This window comes from Cetorhinus maximus, chromosome 12 (genome assembly GCF_964194155.1).
Source record: "Cetorhinus maximus chromosome 12, sCetMax3.hap1.1, whole genome shotgun sequence".
Taxonomy (NCBI): Eukaryota; Metazoa; Chordata; class Chondrichthyes; order Lamniformes; family Cetorhinidae; genus Cetorhinus; species Cetorhinus maximus.
The window spans coordinates 27,237,183-27,257,775 of NC_135890.1; the positions used below are offsets into that span (position 1 = coordinate 27,237,183).

Genomic DNA, 20,593 nt, shown 5'->3' on the forward strand with positions numbered 1-20,593 from the left:
TCTGTTTGGACACAGAAGCAAAATACTGTGGATGCTGGAAGTCCAAAATAAAAACACAAAATTCTGGAAGTACTCAACAGGTCAGGCAGCATCTCTGGAGAGAGAACCAGGTTAAATATTTCAGATTAATGACCTATCATCAGATTGAACACTTCTGTCAGATATCCTGTTTTAGTGAAAGAATCTGTAGTTCAGTTAACTTCCTATCCATGCTGTCACATTCCCTTCAATCAGGAAGGAATCTGATGAAAGATCATCGATTTGAAACGTTAACTCTGCAGTCCTGTTGCTCGGACAAAACGTGTAGATGTTAAAGACCAGCACATCAGAATTAAAACTTTCCAAATAAATAGTCTAATTGACTCTTCTGTTTAAAGTTACAGCAATAGTGTTGTTTTGCACAGCTGAAGTTACGCATAGTGTACCGTACACTGAAGTATTTGGGCCTATCTGGCTGATGTTACTGCTTGGGACTGTTCATTGCCAGATTGTATCAACACATACGCCCAAACCTGCAACAAATAGTGGAGGCAAAAGAAGAAGGTATCCTCTATTTTTGGAAACGTTTATTGCTTGTTTTAATGACCTTGAATCAATGTGGGTTTTATATTTTATGTGCCAATATTTATACCATGCTGAGACTGGTATAATGTTAATTATAATATATATATATATATATATATTTGGTTCTGAACCAAATGCACATGAATGTTGGTAGAATAGAAGAGTTTGGCTTACATTCGAAGCAAAATTTCCATAAGTTAATGTCAGAAGCCCAAGGCCTCACTCTATATTTTTATAAAATATATATATGTTATCCTGGCTAATCTCTAAAATTATTTTTCTTAAAACTGGACAAAGGCTTTAACTGACTGAAGCTATGACAGGCTATGACTCACACAAAATGGTTTTTTGGCCTTCAGAACAGCAGCTACCTCATTATCGCTAAAGAGGTGCTAATGTCCCTGTGACTGCAGAGATCAAATCCCCAGGAGTTGTATAAAGACCATTTACATTTCTAAGGCCCAACCGGTCCATGAGGACAAAGGACCTTGAAACCTCTTTTTTGAATTATACATCCTTTGTCCAAACCAAGGTGGAGAAATGGGAGGCTATGTCACTTGGCACCTCCCCAAGCTCCTAGAGGCTGTAATATTGCCTTGTGGAGCTGAAAAAATGCAGTTTGCCATCTTCCATCAACCAAACAGCAGCAGAACCAGAGCTTTGTCCAGGTTTAAATTGCCTAGCCCTCATCTACACTGCCTCTATGCGAACCGACATGTACTAGTACCTACAAGACTAATTCATTACCATGGGTCCATCTCATTGTGGAAGTCACCTCTACTGGAAAAGTGAATTATCCAGCATGTCCTCTGACGGCCAACTCTGAAAGAATACACCATTGGACTTCGATTCTGGACTCTAGACTCACGTGAAACAATAATTCTTATCTTCTCTGTCGTCTTTGCTCTGTACCTCTTTCTTTCCCTTATCCCTCTTTTATTGTATGAATATACTGGAGGCTACGTAGCGACACCCCCTCCTGTGTTTTGAGTCTGTGTAAAATAAACTAACCCTTTTAGTTCACCCTGTCTCAAGTTTGGGTGAACTATTGTGAGGCTATTACTAGATACTGGATCACACCAAAACTGAGAGGTCAGGAAATACCCCACCGCTTACAAAGGGGGAAATCAAAAATCAAAAACACCTTTCTGTTTAAGGGCGGGTGGTGAGACAAGAAATCAGGGCTGTTTAAATTAAACCCCCTCCTGTCCGTAACAGAAATTGGGGGCTCAAGTCCGGGAAAACCCAATTTGAATTTGACCAGAGTCCAAGTTAAGAGATGAGCCAAATCTGATGTAAAAGAGCCACTTGGAAGGCAAGGGGAAAACCTGGTGGCTGGAATAAATTTTAAAACGCAAGTAACTTACCACAGCAAGTTCCTTTTCCTTAACACTAAGAAAATGGCAGTGTTTAATGCCCAGATATTTGTTCAGCAAGGGAATTTAAATTTAACTTCAGCACTTTTCCAGTAGAGGCAGTTAAAGTTGCCCAGCAAAATCAGAAGTGAACTGATCCAGTCATTGGTAGAACATTTGGGATCTCATGTTACCAGTAGAGCATGTTAGAGCGGTTAAAAAAGGAAGGAGAGAAAAAAACAGAATTACAGACCAGTTAGCCTAACATCATTAGTGGAGAAAATGCTAGAGTCTATTATAAAGGACGTGGTAACAGAACACTTGGAAAGCATTAACGGGATTAGACAAAGTCAGATAAAAGCAAAAAACTGCGGATGCTGGAAATCCAAAACAAAAACAAAAATACCTGGAAAAACTCAGCAGGTCTGGCAGCATCTGCGGAGAGGAGCACAGTTAATGTTTCGAGTCCGAATGACCCTTCAACAGAACTAAGTAAAAAGGTAAGTAAAAGCTAAGTAAAAGTAAAACTTAGACAAAGTCAGCATGGGTTTATGAAAGGGAAATCATGCTTAACTAATCCACTAGAGTTTTTTGAGGATGTAACTAGTAGAATAGATAAAGGACAGCCAGTGGATATGGTGTATTTGGATTTCAAGAAGGCTTTTGATAAGGTCCCACATAAGAGGCTAGCGGGCTAAATTAAAACACATGGGATGGGGGTAATATACTGGCATGGATTGAGAATTAGTTGAAAGACCTGGAACAGAGAGTAGGAAGAAATGGGTCTTTTTCCAGGTGGCAGGCAGTGACCAGTGGTGTACCGTAGGGAATCAGTGCTTGGGCCCCAGCTATTCACAATATATATAAATGACTTGAAGAGGGAACCAAATGCAATATTTCGAAGTTTGCTGATGACACAAAACTGGGTGGGGTTGTGAGGAGGATGCAAGGAGGCTTCAGGGTGATTTAGACAAGTGTGTGTGGGCAAACACATGGCAGATGCGGCATAATGTGGGTAAATGTGAAGTTATACGCTTCGGTGTGAAGAACAGAAAGGCAGAGTATTATTTAAATGGTGATATATTGGGAAATGTGGATGTACAAAGGGATGTGGGTGTCCTTGTACACCAGTCAATGAAAGTAAATAGGCAGGTGCAGCAAGCAATTAGGAAGGCAAATGGCATGTTGGCCTTCATTGCAAGAGGATTTGAGTTCAGAAGTAAAGATATCTTACTGCAGTTATACAGGGCCTTGGTGAGACCACACCTGGAGTATTGCGTGCAGTTTTGGTCTCCCTACGTAAGAAAAAGATATACTTGCCATAGAAGGAGTGCAGCGAAGGTTCACTGGGCTGATACAAGGATGGCAGGATTGTTGTATGAGGAGAGATTGGTTTGACTGGGCCTGTATTCACTAGAGTTTAGAAGAATGAGAGGGGATCTGATTGAAACGTATAAAATTCTAACAGGGCTAGACAGACTGGATGCAGGGAGGATATTTCCCCTGGTTGGGGGAGTCTAGAACCAGGGTCACAGGCTCAGGATATGGGGCAGGCCATTTAGGACTGAGATGAGGAAAAATTTCTTCACTCAAAGGGTGGTCAACCCTGTGGAATTCTCTACCACAGAAGGCTGTGGAGGCCAGGTCACTAAGTATATTCAAGAAAGAAATTGATAAATTTTTGGATATTAGAAGCTTCAAGGGGTATGGAGAGAAAGCGGGAATATGACATTGAGATAGAGGATCACCATGATCATATTGAATGACGGAGCAGGGTCAAAGGGCCGAATGGCCTACTCCTGCTTCTAGTTTCTATGTTCCAAATATTTGACTCCGAATCCCCTCCCCTAGCTAATTTTGAGCTTGAAAAGTTCAGATTGCAGTTAGAAGCTCAGGAGTTTGAAAAAGAAAGAGAACTCCAGCTCCAAAAATTGTAAATGGAGCTGACAGCTTAAATGGAGAGAGACTAGACAATTGGAAGCCACAAGGGACAATCCCTCTCTACCTGCTAGCACCCCGCTATCTCTTTAACCCTGAACCGTTCTCTGAGGCCCTCAAGTATGTTAGATTAGTTCCCAAATTTGAAGAGAGTGATGTGGAATCATTTTTTGCCACTTTTGAGAAAATAGCAGGACAGCTATAATGGCCCTCACATATCTGGACATTTTTAATTCAAGGGCAGATGTCAGGGAGAGCCCAAGAGGTCAACTCCATGCTGCCTCTTGATGTGTCTCTGAATTATGAGCAGACCAAGGCTGCCATCTTGGATGCATATCGCCAGCCCAGCAATTCCGGAATGCTTGTAGGAAGCCCATACAAACCTACATAGAGTTTGAACGGCTGAAGCAAATAGCGTATGACCGATGTAGAAGGACCCTAAGAATCCCATGGCTTCAGTTAGTTTAAAGCCTTTGTTCGGTTTTAAGAAAAATAGTTTTATAGCTTAACCAAGTTGATATACATATATATTATCAAAATGTAGAATGAGGGCTTAGCCTCTGACACCCTTCACCAACTCAGTGGAAAAAATGAATTCTATTTTTTTTTTCTTGTGGTCTTAAGGAGGAAGAATAGGAAGTGAATTATACATGCATTCTCTCATCCATACTGGCACATCAGACACCGAGCTAGCAGGGATAATGGCAGTTCCCTGCTGCATTTTCATTTGAGATTTGAACCGTCGACAGTGCATCAGCAAGGACATTGTCCAGTCCTGGGATTTGAAAAGATTAGGTGACTTGGGAGGATTTGAAATTCATCTGCATGGGGAAGTTTATTCAGGGCTAGAGTTCTGAATGAGGGTTTTTATTTGTTCATGGGATGTGGGCATCACTAAATAGGACTGCATTTATTGTCCACCCCTAATTGCCTTTGTTCAGAGGGCATTTAAGAGTCAACCACATTGCTGTGGGTTTGGAGTCACATGTAGGCCAGACCCAAGGACAGTTGATTTCCTTCCCAAAGGACGTTAGTGAACCGGATGGGTTTTTTAACGACAATCAGTAATGGTTTCATGGTCATCATCAGGCTTTTAATTCCAGATTTTTATTGAATTCAAATTTCACCACCTGCCATGGCGGGATCCGAACCCAGGTGCCCAGAGCATTACCCTGGGTCTCTGGAATATCAGTCCATCACTATGCCGCCACGTGTGAACTAGTACTATTGGAAGAATTCAGAAATTGTCTACCCTTCAGCCTGTGAATGCGCTTAGAGGAACAAAGAATCCTCACAGCTAGGAATGCAGCAGTCACAGCAGACAGCTATGATCTCACCCATGGGCCTGGAAACTCAGGCAGACCATTTCCAACCATTCCCATGAGCATTGGAAAAATAAGCAGGGTGATGTAGATAGGAAAGGCCCCCAACCCAGAAAAAACACAAAGGACGGTGTGAGAGGCCCCTGTGCAGCCCAGTGGGAGAACTCCCGGAGGCCGGTCTTTTTTCATTGCAACAAAATAGGCTATTTCAGACCTGAATGCTGGTGATTGCACAGCACGCCAGTTGGCCTGGTAGGACTTCACATGAGTAGTTCCCCCGAAGGACGCCCCAGTGGGTAGTTCAGCAGAGCAAACAGAGGCTCTCGCTACAGGCCCTTTGGAGGGCATGACACTGCATGGCTGAACTGGACAAACTCCCAGAGAGCTTCCGGAGTTTTGTCCTGTCAGGAGCAGTGTCCTATCCGCCCCAAAATGTGAGAAGTCAGTGGTACTGCACAGGGACACGGGCCACTCAGTCCTTAATGTTAGAGGGAAACCTAAACCTACTCTGAGTCTTCGCTGAAGACCAAAGCACTGATCAGTGGAGTAGGAGGAGGATTGGTGTTTGCACTCCTCCATAAGGTCCACCCAGAGTGTGATCTTGTTTCGGGCCCTGTTTCAGTAGGAGTTGTTCTTAAACTGCCAGTAGCAGGAATCACTTTCCTCTTTGGGAACGATTTGACTGGCAGCAAGGTGCTAGCCACCGGAAAAGAAAGAGGCTAATACCAACCAGCAGAAACCTGCAGAAGGGCAGAAAGCTGGGGAATGTCTCAAGGCCCAAAAGGTGCAATAGTATCCGTAGACCTTGAGTGAGAGCTACTGGAAGGTGGCAAGGCTGAAGCCAGGCCAATAAAATTAAGAGATATCGAAAAGGCAACTATAATCTAAAGTAGATTCCTCAAGTACCCCAGAATTAAACAGGAACCAGAGAAGCCCTAGAGCAGGGAAAGAAATAGCGATGGAGATGCCCCACGTGGTCGAAAGGCCTGATGAAAGGCAAGTTATTAAGTCTGGAAAGGATAAGGGTAAGGATTTGCCCAAAGTATGGCTAGCAGAAACCTTCTTGTCACTAAATAGGGACAAAAGGAGTTCCCAAACAGGTGAGCAGATAGGGAGTGAGATGCCTCCCCCAGTTGAAAAACCATAAAGGAGGGCAGCTGGAACTGCACCTCCACTTGAGGGCAGAGGTGTTCCAAGGGACATGGAACAAGTTAGGAGAGCGCCCACCCCCAAACCAAAGGCCTCAGCTAGGAAACCATTCATTGTCATGGTCAGTAGCTTTATGATGACTTTAAATGTGGACTAGAAAAGTTCTCAGGTTGGCCCAGAAAGAGTGAGGGTGATGCCTCACTTAGTTGTAAAGCAAGAGCTGACCATCCACCAGAGGGCAGTAGTGTCCCAAAAAACAGAACTAACCAGCAGAGGGACCTCAACCAGATTGGACCCCATGTTCACCCACCATAATGCAGAATCGCAAGATGACCAGACAGAGTTAACCACCCTATTTAAAATGTTCCATAAGCCCCCCCCCCCTACCAGTTACAGCACTGTAGCCATATCTGGTAAGGATGTGGAAGAGGATCCTGCAAGAAGGCCATCTTCCTGTCATCCAGGCCCAGGTAGGCTGGCCCAAATTCAGGAACCAATTACCTGCCTGTTGCCATGCCAATCCAAGGCACCTGGCAATAGAAGCTGGAACTTTCTAGGTGTGCTAGTGCCTGAACTGGAATCCCCTGAAGGATCCAAAGTTCCTTTAAAGCACTCCACTCTCCTGACCCTCAACCTAACCACAATACCAGGTCTGAACAGCTGAACCCGCAGATTACCAAAGTGGACAGGCAGGAGCTAAACTGAACAAGAACAGCTTAACCCTGTGATCCAGGACATGGCACCCACAGTGAGATGCCCAGCATTCTCCTGCAGATTGCCCAGAGCAGCTTGACCATCACTCACCCCCTGAGTGCTAATCACCCTGAAAACCCCCCAGACCATTTTGAGGATACTTAATCAGGAGTTAGACAGCCAGAGTTCAGAAACCAAGGGCTTCCCAACAGAGGGAATTCAGAACTCTAGCCCTGAATAAACTTCCCCATGCAGGTGAATTTCAAATCCTCCCAAGTCACCTAAACCTTTCAAATCCCAGGACTGGACAATGTCCTTGCTGATGCACTGTCGACGGTTCAAATCTCAAATGAAAATGCAGCAGGGAACTGCCATTATCCCTGCTAGTTCAGTGTCGATGTGCCAGTATGGATGAAAGAATGCATGTATATTTCACTTCCTATTCTTCCTCCTTAAGACCACAAGAAAAAAAATAGAATTCATTTTTCCCGCTGAGTTGGTGAGGGGTGTCAGAGGCTAAGCCTCCACTCTACATTTTGATAATATATATGTATATCATCTTGGCTTAGCTATAAAACTATTTTTCTTAAAACTGAACAAAGGCTTTGAACTGATTGAAGCCATGACTGGCTATGACTCACACAAAAGAAATTTTTGACCTTCAGAACAGCAGGAACCTTGTTATCTCTAAGGAAGCGCTAATGTCCCTATGACTACGGAGATCAAATCCCCAGGAGTTGTACAAAGACACTAAAAATCACTTACATTTCTAAGGCCTGGCTCTGGCCAATGGAAACAATCAGTCTGTGAGAGCAAAAGGCCCTGAAACCCTTCTTGAAATTATTAATTCTCAAGAATCCAGACCAGGAATATACATCCATTAAACACTGGAAAAGTGCGAGTCATGTCACATAACACACACAACCCCCACCCCACCAAGCTGCTAGAACCGATAATATTGCTTGTGGAGCTGAAAAAAAGCCAGCCTGCTATCTTTCATCAACCTAACAGCAGCAGAACCAAACCTTTGTCCAGGTTTAAATTCCCTGGCCCTCATCTACACTGTTTCTACAAGAACTTCTGAATTTCTATACCAGCACCTACAAGACTAATTCATCCCTATGGGCCCATCTCTGAATTATCCAGCATCAGTCATCAGATGACCAGCTCTGAAAGAATACACTATTGGACTTTGATTCTGGACTCTGGACTCACGTGAAACAACAATCCTGATCTTCTCTATGGCCTTTGCCATGTACCTCTTTCTTTTCCTTTTCTCTCTTTTATTGTATGAATATGCCAGGGGCTATGTGGCAACACCCTCCCGCATTTTGAATGTGTATAAAATAAGCTAACCCTTTTAGTTCATCCTATCTCGAGTTTGCTGTGGGGTTATTACCAGAAACTGGATCATACCAAAACTATGAAGTTGGGAAATACGTCACTGTTTACAAAGGGGGAAATCAAAAATCAAAAACAACTTTCTGTTTATGGATGGGTGGTAAGAGGAAAAATCAGGGCTGTTTAAATTAAACCCCCTCCTGTCTGTAACAATCGCTTTTTTAAAAAAAATGTAGGTTATTAGAATTGGGATGAGCCAGAACAAGCCTGTGTGTTTCCTCACCCAAAGTGAAAGGCTAACTGTATGGGTATTGATGAGAATTCCTGCTGAAATTTCAGATGCTACATAGTGGCATGTATGAAAATAATATTGCTATAATTGTGTAATATAATCCTTTTATTTTCATTTGCTGATCTTTGCAATGAGTGAGAGAAGCCTTGTTTTTTTCAGTCTCTTCCAGTCTCTTCCCACCACATCCGTGATTCCTCTGATGCCCTACATCATATCAACAATTTCCAGTTCCCTGACGCCAACTGCCTCCTCTTCACCATGGACGTCCAATCCCTCTACACCGCCATCCTCCACCAGGATGGCCTGAGGGCTCTCCTCTTCTTCCTTGAACAGAGACCCGCACAATCCCCATCCACCACCATTCTCCTCTGTCTGGTTGAACTTGTTCCCTCACTGAACAATTTCTCCTTAAACTTGTCTTACTTCCTCCAAATGAAAGGTGTGGCTATGAGTACCCGCATGGCCCCAGTTATGCCTGTCTCTTTATGGAGTATGTGGAACATTCCTTGTTCCAGTCCTACTCATGCCCCCTCCCACAACTCTTTCTCTGGTACATCAATGACTGTTTCGGTGCCGCTTCATGCTCTCGTCTGGACCTGGAAAAATTTATTAACTTTGCTTCCAATTTCCACCCTTCCATCACTTTCACATGGTCCATCACTGACACTTCCCTCCCCTTCCTTGACCTCTCTGTCTCAATTTCTGGTGATAGATTGTCCACCAATATTCACTACAAGCCCACCAACTCCCACAGCCACCTCGACTACAACTCCTCACACCCTGCTTCCTGTAAGGACTCCGTCCCAATCTCACAGTTCCTTTGCCTCCGTCGCATCTGTTCCGATGATGCCACTTTCCAAAACAGTGCTTCTGATATGTCTTCCTTCTTCCTTAACCGAGGTTTCCCACCCACGGTGGTTGACAGGGTCCTCAACCGTGTCTGACCCATCTCCTGCGTCTCTGCCCTCACATCTTCCTCTCCCTCCCAGAAGGCATGATAAGGTCCTCCTTGTCCTCACTTTTCGCACCACTAGCCTCCACGTTCAAAAGATCAACCTCCGCCAACTCCAGCATGATGCCACCACCGTCTTCCCCTCACCTTGCCCCCCCCCCCCGCCCCCGCCCCCTTGTCGGCATTCCATAGGAACCGTTCCCTTTGGGACACCCTGGTCCACTCCTCCATCACCCCCTACACCTCAACCCCCTCCCACAGCACCTTCCCATGCAATCGCAGAAGGTGTAACACCTGCCCCTTTGCTTCCCGACCTCACCGTCCAAGGGCCCAAACACTCCTTTCAAATGAAGCAGCACTTCACGCACTTCCCTCAATTTGGTCTACTGCATGCGCTGCTCCCTCTACATTGGAGAGACCAAACGCAGACTGGGTGACCGCTTTGCGGAACTCCTTCGGTCCGCCTGCAAGCATGACCCAGACCTTCCTGTCGCTTGCCATTTCAACACGCCACCCTGCTCTCATGCCCACATATCCGTCCTTGGCCTGCTGCAGTGTTCCAGTGGAGCTCAACACAAACTGGAGGAACAGCACCTCATCTTCCGATTAGGCACCTTACAGCCTTCCAGACTTAACATTGAGTTCAACAACTTCAGATCATGAACTCTCTTCTCCATCCTCACCCCTTTTTGTCCCCTTTTTTCATATATTTATTTTTAAATTTTTACTTATATATTTTTTTTCCACCTATTTCTATTATTATTTTAAAAATTTATTTCCATTCTGTTTTATCCCCACCTTTTAGCCTATTTTGATCTTTTCTCCCACACTGCCCCCCCGCCACCCACTAGGGCCACCTGTCACTTGCTCATCCTGCTTTCTACTCTTAAAGTCACCATTAGCACCTCCTTTAGCCAGCATCACCACCATCAACACCCCTTTGACCTTTTGTTTATTGCATCTTTTGCAATCTCTCTTTTGTCTCCGCCTATCACTGGTCTTCTATCCAACTTCACCTGTCCCACACCCCCTTGAGCAGTATATATTTCACCACATTTTTACTTCTCTTTAGTTCTGAAGAAGAGTCATACGGACTCGAAACGTTGACTTTGTCTTTCTATCCACAGATGCTGTCAGACCTGCTGAGTTTTTCCAGCAATTTTTGTTTTTGTTTTTTTTAGGGTAGTTTGACACAAGGCTTGATGCAACAAAAATTGAATTTGGAGGGGTAGTAAATGAAAAGTTAGTGAGAAATTCAACTTGTGCCACCTTTATTTTGCTGAAAAACTCGCAGGTAGCAGTTGAAAATTGTGATAGTGGGGTGGAGGGCACTGCCCCATTAACACTCAAGGTCTGCTTAATACAATATTCAGGCGGCCTATAAATAGGCAAGCAACCTATTCACATGAAACAGATATAAGGCTGCTTAAATCTGCCAACTTTTAGTCATGCAGCAGTTGTTGGGCCTTAACTGCAAAATTCAGGTACAAATTGTACTAAGTAAGGAAATATTTTTTGAGGCAAGAAGTAGGAGTGCACCTCTGGGCTTCACAGGAATAATGTGGGCCACTAAAGCACAGAAACTGTTTGGTGGTTCTAGGAGCCTGTGGGCAAAATAGAAAACCCACATGATGTAACTGTGTTTAAAGAAAAAAAAGCTATGTATCATGATAATTATAGGCAAGTATTTAGTGAGTTGTGATACTTATTATTTAAATAGAATTGCAACCAGTGGCAAGTTAAATAAGAGCCAAGTTAATGCTGAGTATATTTTTGAACTGAATATGTTTATTTTGCATCTACAGGCAGTCTCCATGTATGGTTATTTACTTTAATAACTTTATGTTTTATTGTGTTTTACTGAACTGGACAAACTGTTTCCTATTGTGATTTTCTGTGAAGGTGGCCACATAAGAGTGGCTAAATAAGAGAGTGATAGGCAGCATGGCTTGTTACAACACTATTGTACTGATGCAATAACTAGCACATTTTGGTTTTGTGTGGAATTATAAAATTCTCTCGAATGTATAAAACAAGTGCCATCTTTTCTGCTGGGAAAGAAAATCATTATGCTACCTTTGTGTGCCTCCTAGCGCATGTTATCAAACACTATCAGTAGGCACTGGGGGATAATTTCCATCTTTAGGTGTCAAACAGTACAAATTTGATTTGCATTGCATTAGGAGAATCCTGAATTCCAAGTTAAAAGCAAAATATTGTGGATGCTGGAAATCTGAAATAAAACAAAATACTGGAAAAACTCAGCAGGTCTGACAGCATCTGTGGAGAGAGAAACAGAGTTAACGTTTTGAGCCTGCTTGACCCTTCTCTGGAACCCAGAGCTCGTTATACTCATGTTCAGCCCAAAGCTCTGAAGAAGGGTCATGCATACTCGAAACATTAACTGTTATTTTCTCCACAGATGCTGTCAGGCCTGCTGAGTTTTTCCAGCATTTTCTGTTTTTATTTCTGAATTCCAAGTACTCATAATGCTCAATTTTCTATTCTATCCTCGTCTGCACATAAAATCTGTTACTATGTTCTAAATATTTAACTGTTTTGCAAAGCAGTTGATTTTGTGCATTTCTTTTGATGTACGCTATCATTAAAATATATTGATTTTTTAAAAATGTGTTCGATATAGTTTTAAAGCCTGCTAACTGCATTTCATGTCATATTGTATCTGTCTGACTTATTGTAGCCAGAAATTGAAAAACATGAACTGAAAATAAATTGTAGGTTCTATGAAAATTGAAAGCTGGGTTATAAAACCTATTACATTGATTTTTGACAGGATCTGCAGGCATAGCAGCAGTTGCATGGTAATACTGATCTAACCAAATAACTACATCTTTTAATCTTTCTCACAAAGGAAATTGCGGAAAGCAGCTCACCTGGAAGTACATAGGGAAGGAGATGGCTCTAGTACCACAGATAATACTCAGGAGGTGTACCACCAGTCTGGCACAGGCACCAACTACAGCGTTGGTGCAATCTTGAGAGAGATCTTGCATGCCTTTTATTTTCCAGGGTGTGTATTAATTTTACTGGTTTTGTCTGCATAGATTCCTTTCGTTATACTCATGTTCAGTTAAATGTTTGCGTATTCTGAAATTCTGACAAAACCTTTTTCCTACTTTTGTTTCCATTTTCTCCTCTCCTGTGGAAAAGGAGGCAGAGACCCAGTTTCCAGTAAACTTCCAATATCCTTCATGTGCAAATGTAGGGAAATAGTGAAGGCAGGCTTTTTGACTGTGGACCTCATCTCTGTGGGGTCCATGCAGGGATTTTCAATACTGGTCTCTGTTCACTATCTGGAGAGGGAAGTTTGTTTTTTTATTACCCATTCCTATCCCAGGATGGCCAAGGCTACATGCAGTTCTGAAATACTCACCAGATAGTTAACCCAGCACAGACCAGGAATTAACGTGATACTATTCTGCTCTGTGTAGCATGTGGCTTCAGGCAGTGCACGTGACCTTGGGGAACACCTTGATGAAATATTATTTTCCTTCAGCTAAGATAGTCACAAAATCACAGATTGTATTGATGTAATAACTCATTGTAAATATGAATCTAATAGTTAAATTTTTAGATTTACAGTTTATATTTACTTTTTCCATACTTACTGCCATATGTTATGTTATTTTTGGTAAATAGAGCCTTTGGGTAATTTGAATACGTGAAATAAACACTCGTAATGACCAGTCAGAATTTTAGAACACTCCTATACATTATATAAATGTACACTTGTCCTGTAACAAACTGCTTCATATATAATACCACAATTGTTTCAAAAAGAGCATTTTTCTTCAGTGCTCAATGTTCTTAGTTATCTTCATGCATTAGTACTGTCCATGTTTTTGAACTTAACACAGTGATTCTCTTTTTACCCTCTATAGTCCTTATGTCAGAAAACAGTACCCCAAATATTTAACTTTAAAAAAGGAATTGAAAGCTTGATCCAGGGAAATATGAAGATCAGTTTATATTATAAAGCTTAATATTTATAAGATGTAAAAAATTACAATGATAAAGAAAGTGGTTAATTGTATTTGAAGTGAATATGGAATGTTATGATCTCAATAGAGACCAGCAATGTATTATTTTGGAAATCCGAAAACTCAAGTATCTAGTAAAAGAATGAAGCCACAAGGTTCATGGTTTAAACCAACAGAAGTTTGGTATAATAAATTAAAGAGCATCAATTCTAATAACTACACTCAATTACGTAAAAGATATTAAAAGTACAATGAATACAGTTACTTATACTATAAACTGAATTTCTTGACTTACCTTCTAAACCAATTTGACTTATATCCCCAAAAACTCAGTCAGATACTTATCAAAAATTGGAAGGTTAACCACTTGGTCTGAGTACTGTTTCAAAGATTTGTATAAGGTTGAGATTTATTGGGCCTTCTGCTAACTTTCAGTAAAGTTGTCTCATTAAATCTCCTCCAACCATTGTGGACTCCCAGTTCAACACAGGCGTCGCTATCATCTTAAATGTAACCACCTTGGGTCAGTACTTTCCTGGTTCTAATCTTCTTTAACTCTGAAGTCTTGCATTTAGGAACACACTCTCTCTCTCTCTCTCTCTTTCTCTTTTACCTTGGCTATCCTGGAATTCCAACTCACATTTTATAGAGTCTATTCATTATCAAGAATTTTAAATCCTTTTAGCCAGCATGCAGAATTTCAAACAAATTCCGCTTGGAAAAATATGTTTCCTGCAGTCAACTTGTTCTAAAGTAAAGCTGCCTGAAAACAGAACCGCACCCAGGAATCTATTCTCCCCTGCCCCGCCAACCTCTGGTAATTAATTTCTTGTTGATCCTTACTATTGTTACAATCCCAGCTGCTGTTAATACTGGGCAAGATAGATCCCAGAGTGAAACCTGGTTTGATAGATCCTAACTTTTTTTTGAAACCATGGAGGAAAGTTACTGAACAAATTCACAGGAGTTTGCTGATGAACTTTTAACACAAAGAATAAAATATTTATTAAACAAGAAAAATGAACTATATTACACCAGACAAAAGGGCTGGAAAGATTTCAATGCAAACACAAGATGACACTTCAAATTCCTACTATTCCTTTACCCAAGCAATATTGTTGCAGACGTATAAACCAGTGAAGTGTTATCACTACTTGACACAAAAGCTTCTCTCTTGGGAGTGGTAGAGTTGCAAACGGTTTTCTTCCAGTGGATTCCTGAGCATTCACTTGATGCTTCTCACCCAAATCATATCTCTCCCCAAGCCACCCAAAAATTGCATTCTAAACTCCCTGTTCCTTCAACTGCAGAGCAAACAAATGAGGTCCCTAAACTCAGTCTTCCAGTAGTACCTCTGCTAAGCTGATCACTTTACTGAGTCCCACAACTGATTATCCAGTGAACCACTGCCCCAGTAGCCTTGCAGTTTTTCTTCTCAGCTTCCTATTTCTGCTCACCCTTTTTTTTTACTGAACTTTCAGCCCCTTTTAACCTATCACATTAACTTCAGGGGTTGTAAAACCTCATTAAGAATATATATATATACAAACGAACCCATAAGACCTGACCTTTCGCCAAGAATCTATTCAGACTCCCAGGCACCAAGGCTCAGCAACAACCTAAATGAAACTGAACCCATTTTACCTTTCTTAACACACAAATATATATTCAACTTAAAAATTATACATTGTTCTTCAAACTTTGGAGCTATAACTTCTAAGCTCCAGGGCATTGTAATTGGGGGGTTCCTCAAAGATACGCTGGGGAACCTCCCCTCTCTCTCCCCCCCCCCCCACCCCCTCCACACCATCACCACCACCACCACCACCAGAAGTTCCCAAGTAAGGTTTGCACAGCAATTGCCTGGGAAATGCAAATTTCTGATGGACAATTGCCCTGCTATGGGAACCATCCGAAAATACGATTTGAGTCGCAAACTTCAGACTATCCTGCCTCAATAGTTACCCGGAAAAAAGTTAGAAGAATTAAAACCACTTCTAGCTTCTGGGTAACTGCTATTGTACAGACCCACACTGACCTGCCATAGGACTCCCCCACCCCTGCCGAAACACCAGGGCAATCAACACCCCCACCCACCCACCGTCCAATTAGACACCTCTTGGGACTCCCCACAACAGCCCCCCAGGCCCCACCTGACCTTGCTCCCCCCACCCCACTGACTACCTCCCCCTCCACTGACTGACAGCTCCCACCATGACTGCCTCCTGCCCCAACCCCCTGCCAAACTCAAGTGCTTGGCCCCCCTCCCAAGTGCCCAACTCCTCCTCCCGGCCATGCTCGACCGCCACCCCCCCTCCCCCGAGTGCTTGACCCCTCTGCCCCCCTACAACTTCTAACCACTTACTTGCCAAACCTGCCTTATCCCTGGTTTGAAAATGGCTGGATCTTTAAGCCGACCTGATTTACAGCAGCTGGTGCTGTAAAAAAGGAGGCATGGTCTCCTTGCATACCACTCTGAAGCCCTTGACAGAAGTCCCCGGGAACGCTCTGCCCTGCGCAGTTCTTGCCCAACCTGAGTTGGAAGGCCGGGTGAGAAACTATTGGAAAGGCTTTAAGGTAAAAATGTAGGAGTGGGTGGCAATCTGTCTTTGATTGCCACCCTGAGGAAGCTCAGGCCCTATTGCTCTTATTACTACAGTTTATCTTTCCAGATAGCTTGGGTTACTGGAAGCTAGTTGCTTTTTACAACAAATCATCTTTCAGGGAAACCTAGTTCTTAAGAAGGACCATTACCCCAACATGAAATATAAGCTTTTCCCCCAAAAGCATATAGGCTGTACAGAAGGCAGTGATGATTTCATGCCAACTTTACAAGTTTTTTTTTTTACAGTGTTCCTAAATCGATAAACAACATTTTTAAAATTAATTTATGGGATGTGGGTGTCACTGGCTAGGCCAGCATTTATTGCCCATCGCTAATTGCCCTTGAGAAGGTGGTGATGAGCTGCCTTCTTGAACCACTGCAGTCCCTGTGGTGTAGATACACACACAGTGCTGTTAGGGAGGGATTTCCAAGATTTTGACCCAGCGACAGTAAAGGGACAGCGATATATTTCCAAGTCAGGATGGTGTGTGACTTGAGAGGGGAACTTCCAGGTTGTGGTGTTCCCTTGTATCTGCTGCCTTTGCCCTTCCAGATGGTAGCAGTCGTGGGTTTGGAAGGTGCTGCCTAAGGAGCTTTTGTGAGTTTCTGCAGTGCATCTTGTAGGTGGTACACACTGCTGCCATTGTCAGTGGTGGAGGGAGCGAATGCTTGTGGAAGGGGTGCCAATCAAGCGGGCTACTTTGTCCTGGATAGTGTCAAGCTTCTTGAGTGTTGTTGGAGCTGCAGTCATCCAGGAAAGCGGAGAGTATTCCATCGCACTCCTGATTTGCGCCTTGGACAGGCTTTGGGGAGTCAGGAGGTGAGTTATTCGCCACAGGATTCCTACCCTCTGAACAAACCAAACTTTAATATTGGATCCCCATGTCCTTGGGAATAAAAGTTCAATGCAATGATATGGATATCAGAGTAGATAGGGAGCATTGTGGTCAATTTACCTTGAAGGTGGCAGGACAAGTTGAAAAAGCTGTTGTGTTTTTGGGATCCTTGACTTGATAAATAGAGCCAGAGAGTATAAAAGCAAGAGATAAAAACAAAAATCTAAAAGCTACTGTGGATGCTGGAAATCCAAAACAAAAACAGAATTACCTGGGACCTGCTGAGTTTTTCCAGGTAATTCTGTTTTTGTTTAGTATAAAAGCAAGCATGTTTATAAATGAATGGTTAGGCTTCAACTGGAGTATTGTATCCAATTCTGAGCCCCACATTTTAGGAAGGATGTTCTAGGAAGGCCTTGAGGAGGGTGCAAAGTAGATTTGCCAGAATTATACCATGGATATAGGGGAAAGAAGCCAGAGAATATCAATGAAGCCAATTCCAGGTTGAAGAGAGGCTAGAGAAATTATATCATACGAGAGAGAGCATTATAGTTTTGATGTGAATATTGAAAAATATTTTATACAAAACCATGAGAAGAGAATATGGGAAGATGATTATAAACTAAGGGATCCCATAAAAGCCTGATTTCAGAAATAACTTAATACTGTTGACTTGCGGAATAGATTGTCACCTAGTGCAGTTGATGAAATCCGGAGTATTCAGAATTAAAGCTGGAAGATTTTCAGTGGGGAAAATGTAAATAGATTTGATATGAAAAATAGTTGTCCAGTATTTGTTAACTTGTACCTAAGCTCTTGGATTTACGTAAAAGGGCAGTGCCCATATGGGGAGAGCACGCCATTTAGCCCAAGCCAAAATTACTTGTGTGAATTTTTCAACAGTTAAATTTGAATACTCGGGGATGATGATAGGTTTCTATACCTGTCTTGACACTCCACTGACTAAAGAAATCTCATAATCTTTGCTGTTTGTATGGCCTTATTTTGACTTAACAACAAAGAAATCTCTTTTTCCTATGTTGAATCTAGCAGCAAACCAAAATTATCTTGTTTCTAAAAGGCACAGCTGGTTAACTCTTATTACTTTTATCTATAAGGTCAAAGAAAACCAAACTATCAATAGACAAATCAACAGAGACAGATAATGGCTATGTTTCTTTGGATGGAAGAGTGAGCAACAGAAGCCACGAAGATGGAAAGCTATTTCATACTGCCCACTGTGAAGTAGTGGGACCTGAAGAGTACAACTTGATTAGAGGAACAGGAAGAAATACACATATTCACAAAGTAAGTGCTCTAAATTAGAATTTGTTGGCTTGTTGCTAAGTCTGTACAAGGCACTACACTGTCACGCTTGGGCTACTGTGAATTAACCCTCAATAATATGTTTGAGATTGCCACAAGTGCTTGAATCAGAGGATGAAAGCTTAAACTTGGAGCCGAAAGGCCGTTTTTACAAATTCTCATAAACACACGGAATGGCTTTTCCAGGAAATCATTGGAGACAGACAGGTGGAAGCATTTAAGGGCAATTTTGATATTTGAGGAAGTTTGCAAAGATATGAGGGTTTGAGACCTGCTAGATGGGCTCTACAATCTGTTCCAGGCTATTTTCCTGTAATTATCTGTACTTTCTAAATAAAATTTCCTTAATTGAAAGCAAGTTTAGTTCCATGGATCACACTTTTTTTTAACTTGGAACCCAGAATCATCCTCAGTATTTTGATTTGTCCTCAAGAAGCCAATATTCAAATAAGATGACAAAAGCTACATTCTAAATATTGAGAGTTAAGAAATCAGACTTCTTAATGAAGGTGGGGATTAGGGGTTAGCCTTAGAGGCAGGTAATGTTTTTGTGATGAAAGTAAGCATTCAAATGGATTGAATGTGGGGGAAGAAACAACTCTGTCATCATTTTACTCTTTAACAATTATCCCATGCTTTTGCATGATGTAGTGGAGCAGCAATATTTAAATGACTAAGAGGATGGGACAAGGATACAGAGCCCTGGAGTATATCAGAGGTAACTGTATGGACTTGGAAGGAGAAACAATTGGAGGCAATGTACTCTATATAACGCAAGTGATAGGAGTGGACCATGAGAGAGCCATGCCATGTTAGAAAGTTATTTGTGTGGTAAAATGCATTAAAGAGGGGCAATGATAGAAGTTGCAGTCACATAGGATATTTTTTGTGACTGATTAATGCAGCTCTTAGTACTATTGTTAGAATTGAATCTGATTTGAGGGTTTTGAACAGGGACAAATGGTAGTTTATCTGAAAGGGAATAATACAACCAAGGACATTGAAAGGAAAGGGAAGGTTGCAGATAAGGGGGTTGGATAACATTGGAAGGTTGGAGATTTGTTGTGTGGGGTGGGCTGGGGGCCATATGGTGCTTTTTGGAGCACTTAGGATCATGCTTGAGGATGCCTAGATTGATGAGGTTGACCATCATGGGGCTAAGGAGGGGAAGGTGGGTTGTTGGGAGGTGATGAGCTGATGTTAGGCTTCATAAATGAGAAATTTAATGAATGGATGGAAGAGAAACATTGTTAAGGAGGATGAGGTTCTGTTGAGTATGGGAAAAAAGGAAGGCTGGAAATCAGGAGTGAGCAGAGGAGTCAGAAGCAGGGCAAAGGCCTCAATTTTACACAGCACAGACTATCAACTCCTCATTTATGGGAAGGAGCCCCCTCTTTGGTGTTAAGTTCCACCAGGATTGAACTTCTGCCTACCCCTCTATATCCATTGAACCCTAGCCCATTTTCCAGGGTCAGGACTCATTATGCAGGCTTGGTGGGCTCCCAGTGAGATACCTGTCATCACAAAGGGCCGTGAAACTTCCATGTAACTGCAGGGATATTACTGCAGCACCAGAAGAGCTAGCGAGGATCTTAAAATGACTCTTAAATAGCACCTTAAAGATTAGAAAAAAGACTTCCCACTGAAAGCCTTAGCTGAGACCGAGGCCTTCAGCAGGTATCTCTGGAGCTAACTTAAGGTCTCTCTGGGAAACTCTGGTCCTTCACAAATGCCTTCTGGGGCCTATTGCCACCTTCTACATGATGGGTTTAGAAAGTGATGGTAACTAGAGAGGAAAGAAGGAAATTCTTCAAAGGAATCAGACTACAAGGCAGGGAAGTATCAGCTAATGATGATCGGGAAAGTGGTGGTGGAATCCCAAGGGCATTGAAATGCCGCTAGGCCCCATCACCTGAATTTTCCAACATTCTTCAGCACTGTCCCACTCAATTTCAGCAGAATAGCAAAGGAGAATTCCCCATTGGTGTTCAAAATTAGGATAAATGGTGTTGATCGGAGGAGGTGGCCTCCTGCAGAGGCACAGAGTTTGGCATTGTTTCTGCTGAGGATATTTGTGGACTAGTATAAAAAATGGGTGTGGATTTGGAGCAGAAGGGATTCAGGTTCCATTTTGACAAGCAGTGAGATCAGCCACTCACTTGTGACCTTCCAATTTGGAAACTACATGGGTGACTGTTTTACCAACTGTGATTTAATGG

The 20,593-nt window shown here is 42.4% G+C and overlaps 1 protein-coding gene across 3 annotated transcripts in view; it reads left to right on the forward strand.

Moving 5' to 3' along the window:
• Positions 1 to 20,593, forward strand: part of LOC144687327 (protein PHTF2) — a 120,232-nt gene that overhangs the window by 64,318 nt on the left and 35,321 nt on the right. For all 3 annotated transcript variants that reach the window (XM_078553283.1, XM_078553285.1, XM_078553284.1), the window contains 3 exons: positions 378 to 543; positions 12,479 to 12,637; positions 18,167 to 18,356. In XM_078553283.1, the coding sequence (XP_078409409.1) occupies positions 378 to 543; positions 12,479 to 12,637; positions 18,167 to 18,356 (515 nt within the window). The remainder of the gene's footprint in view (positions 1 to 377; positions 544 to 12,478; positions 12,638 to 18,166; positions 18,357 to 20,593) is intronic.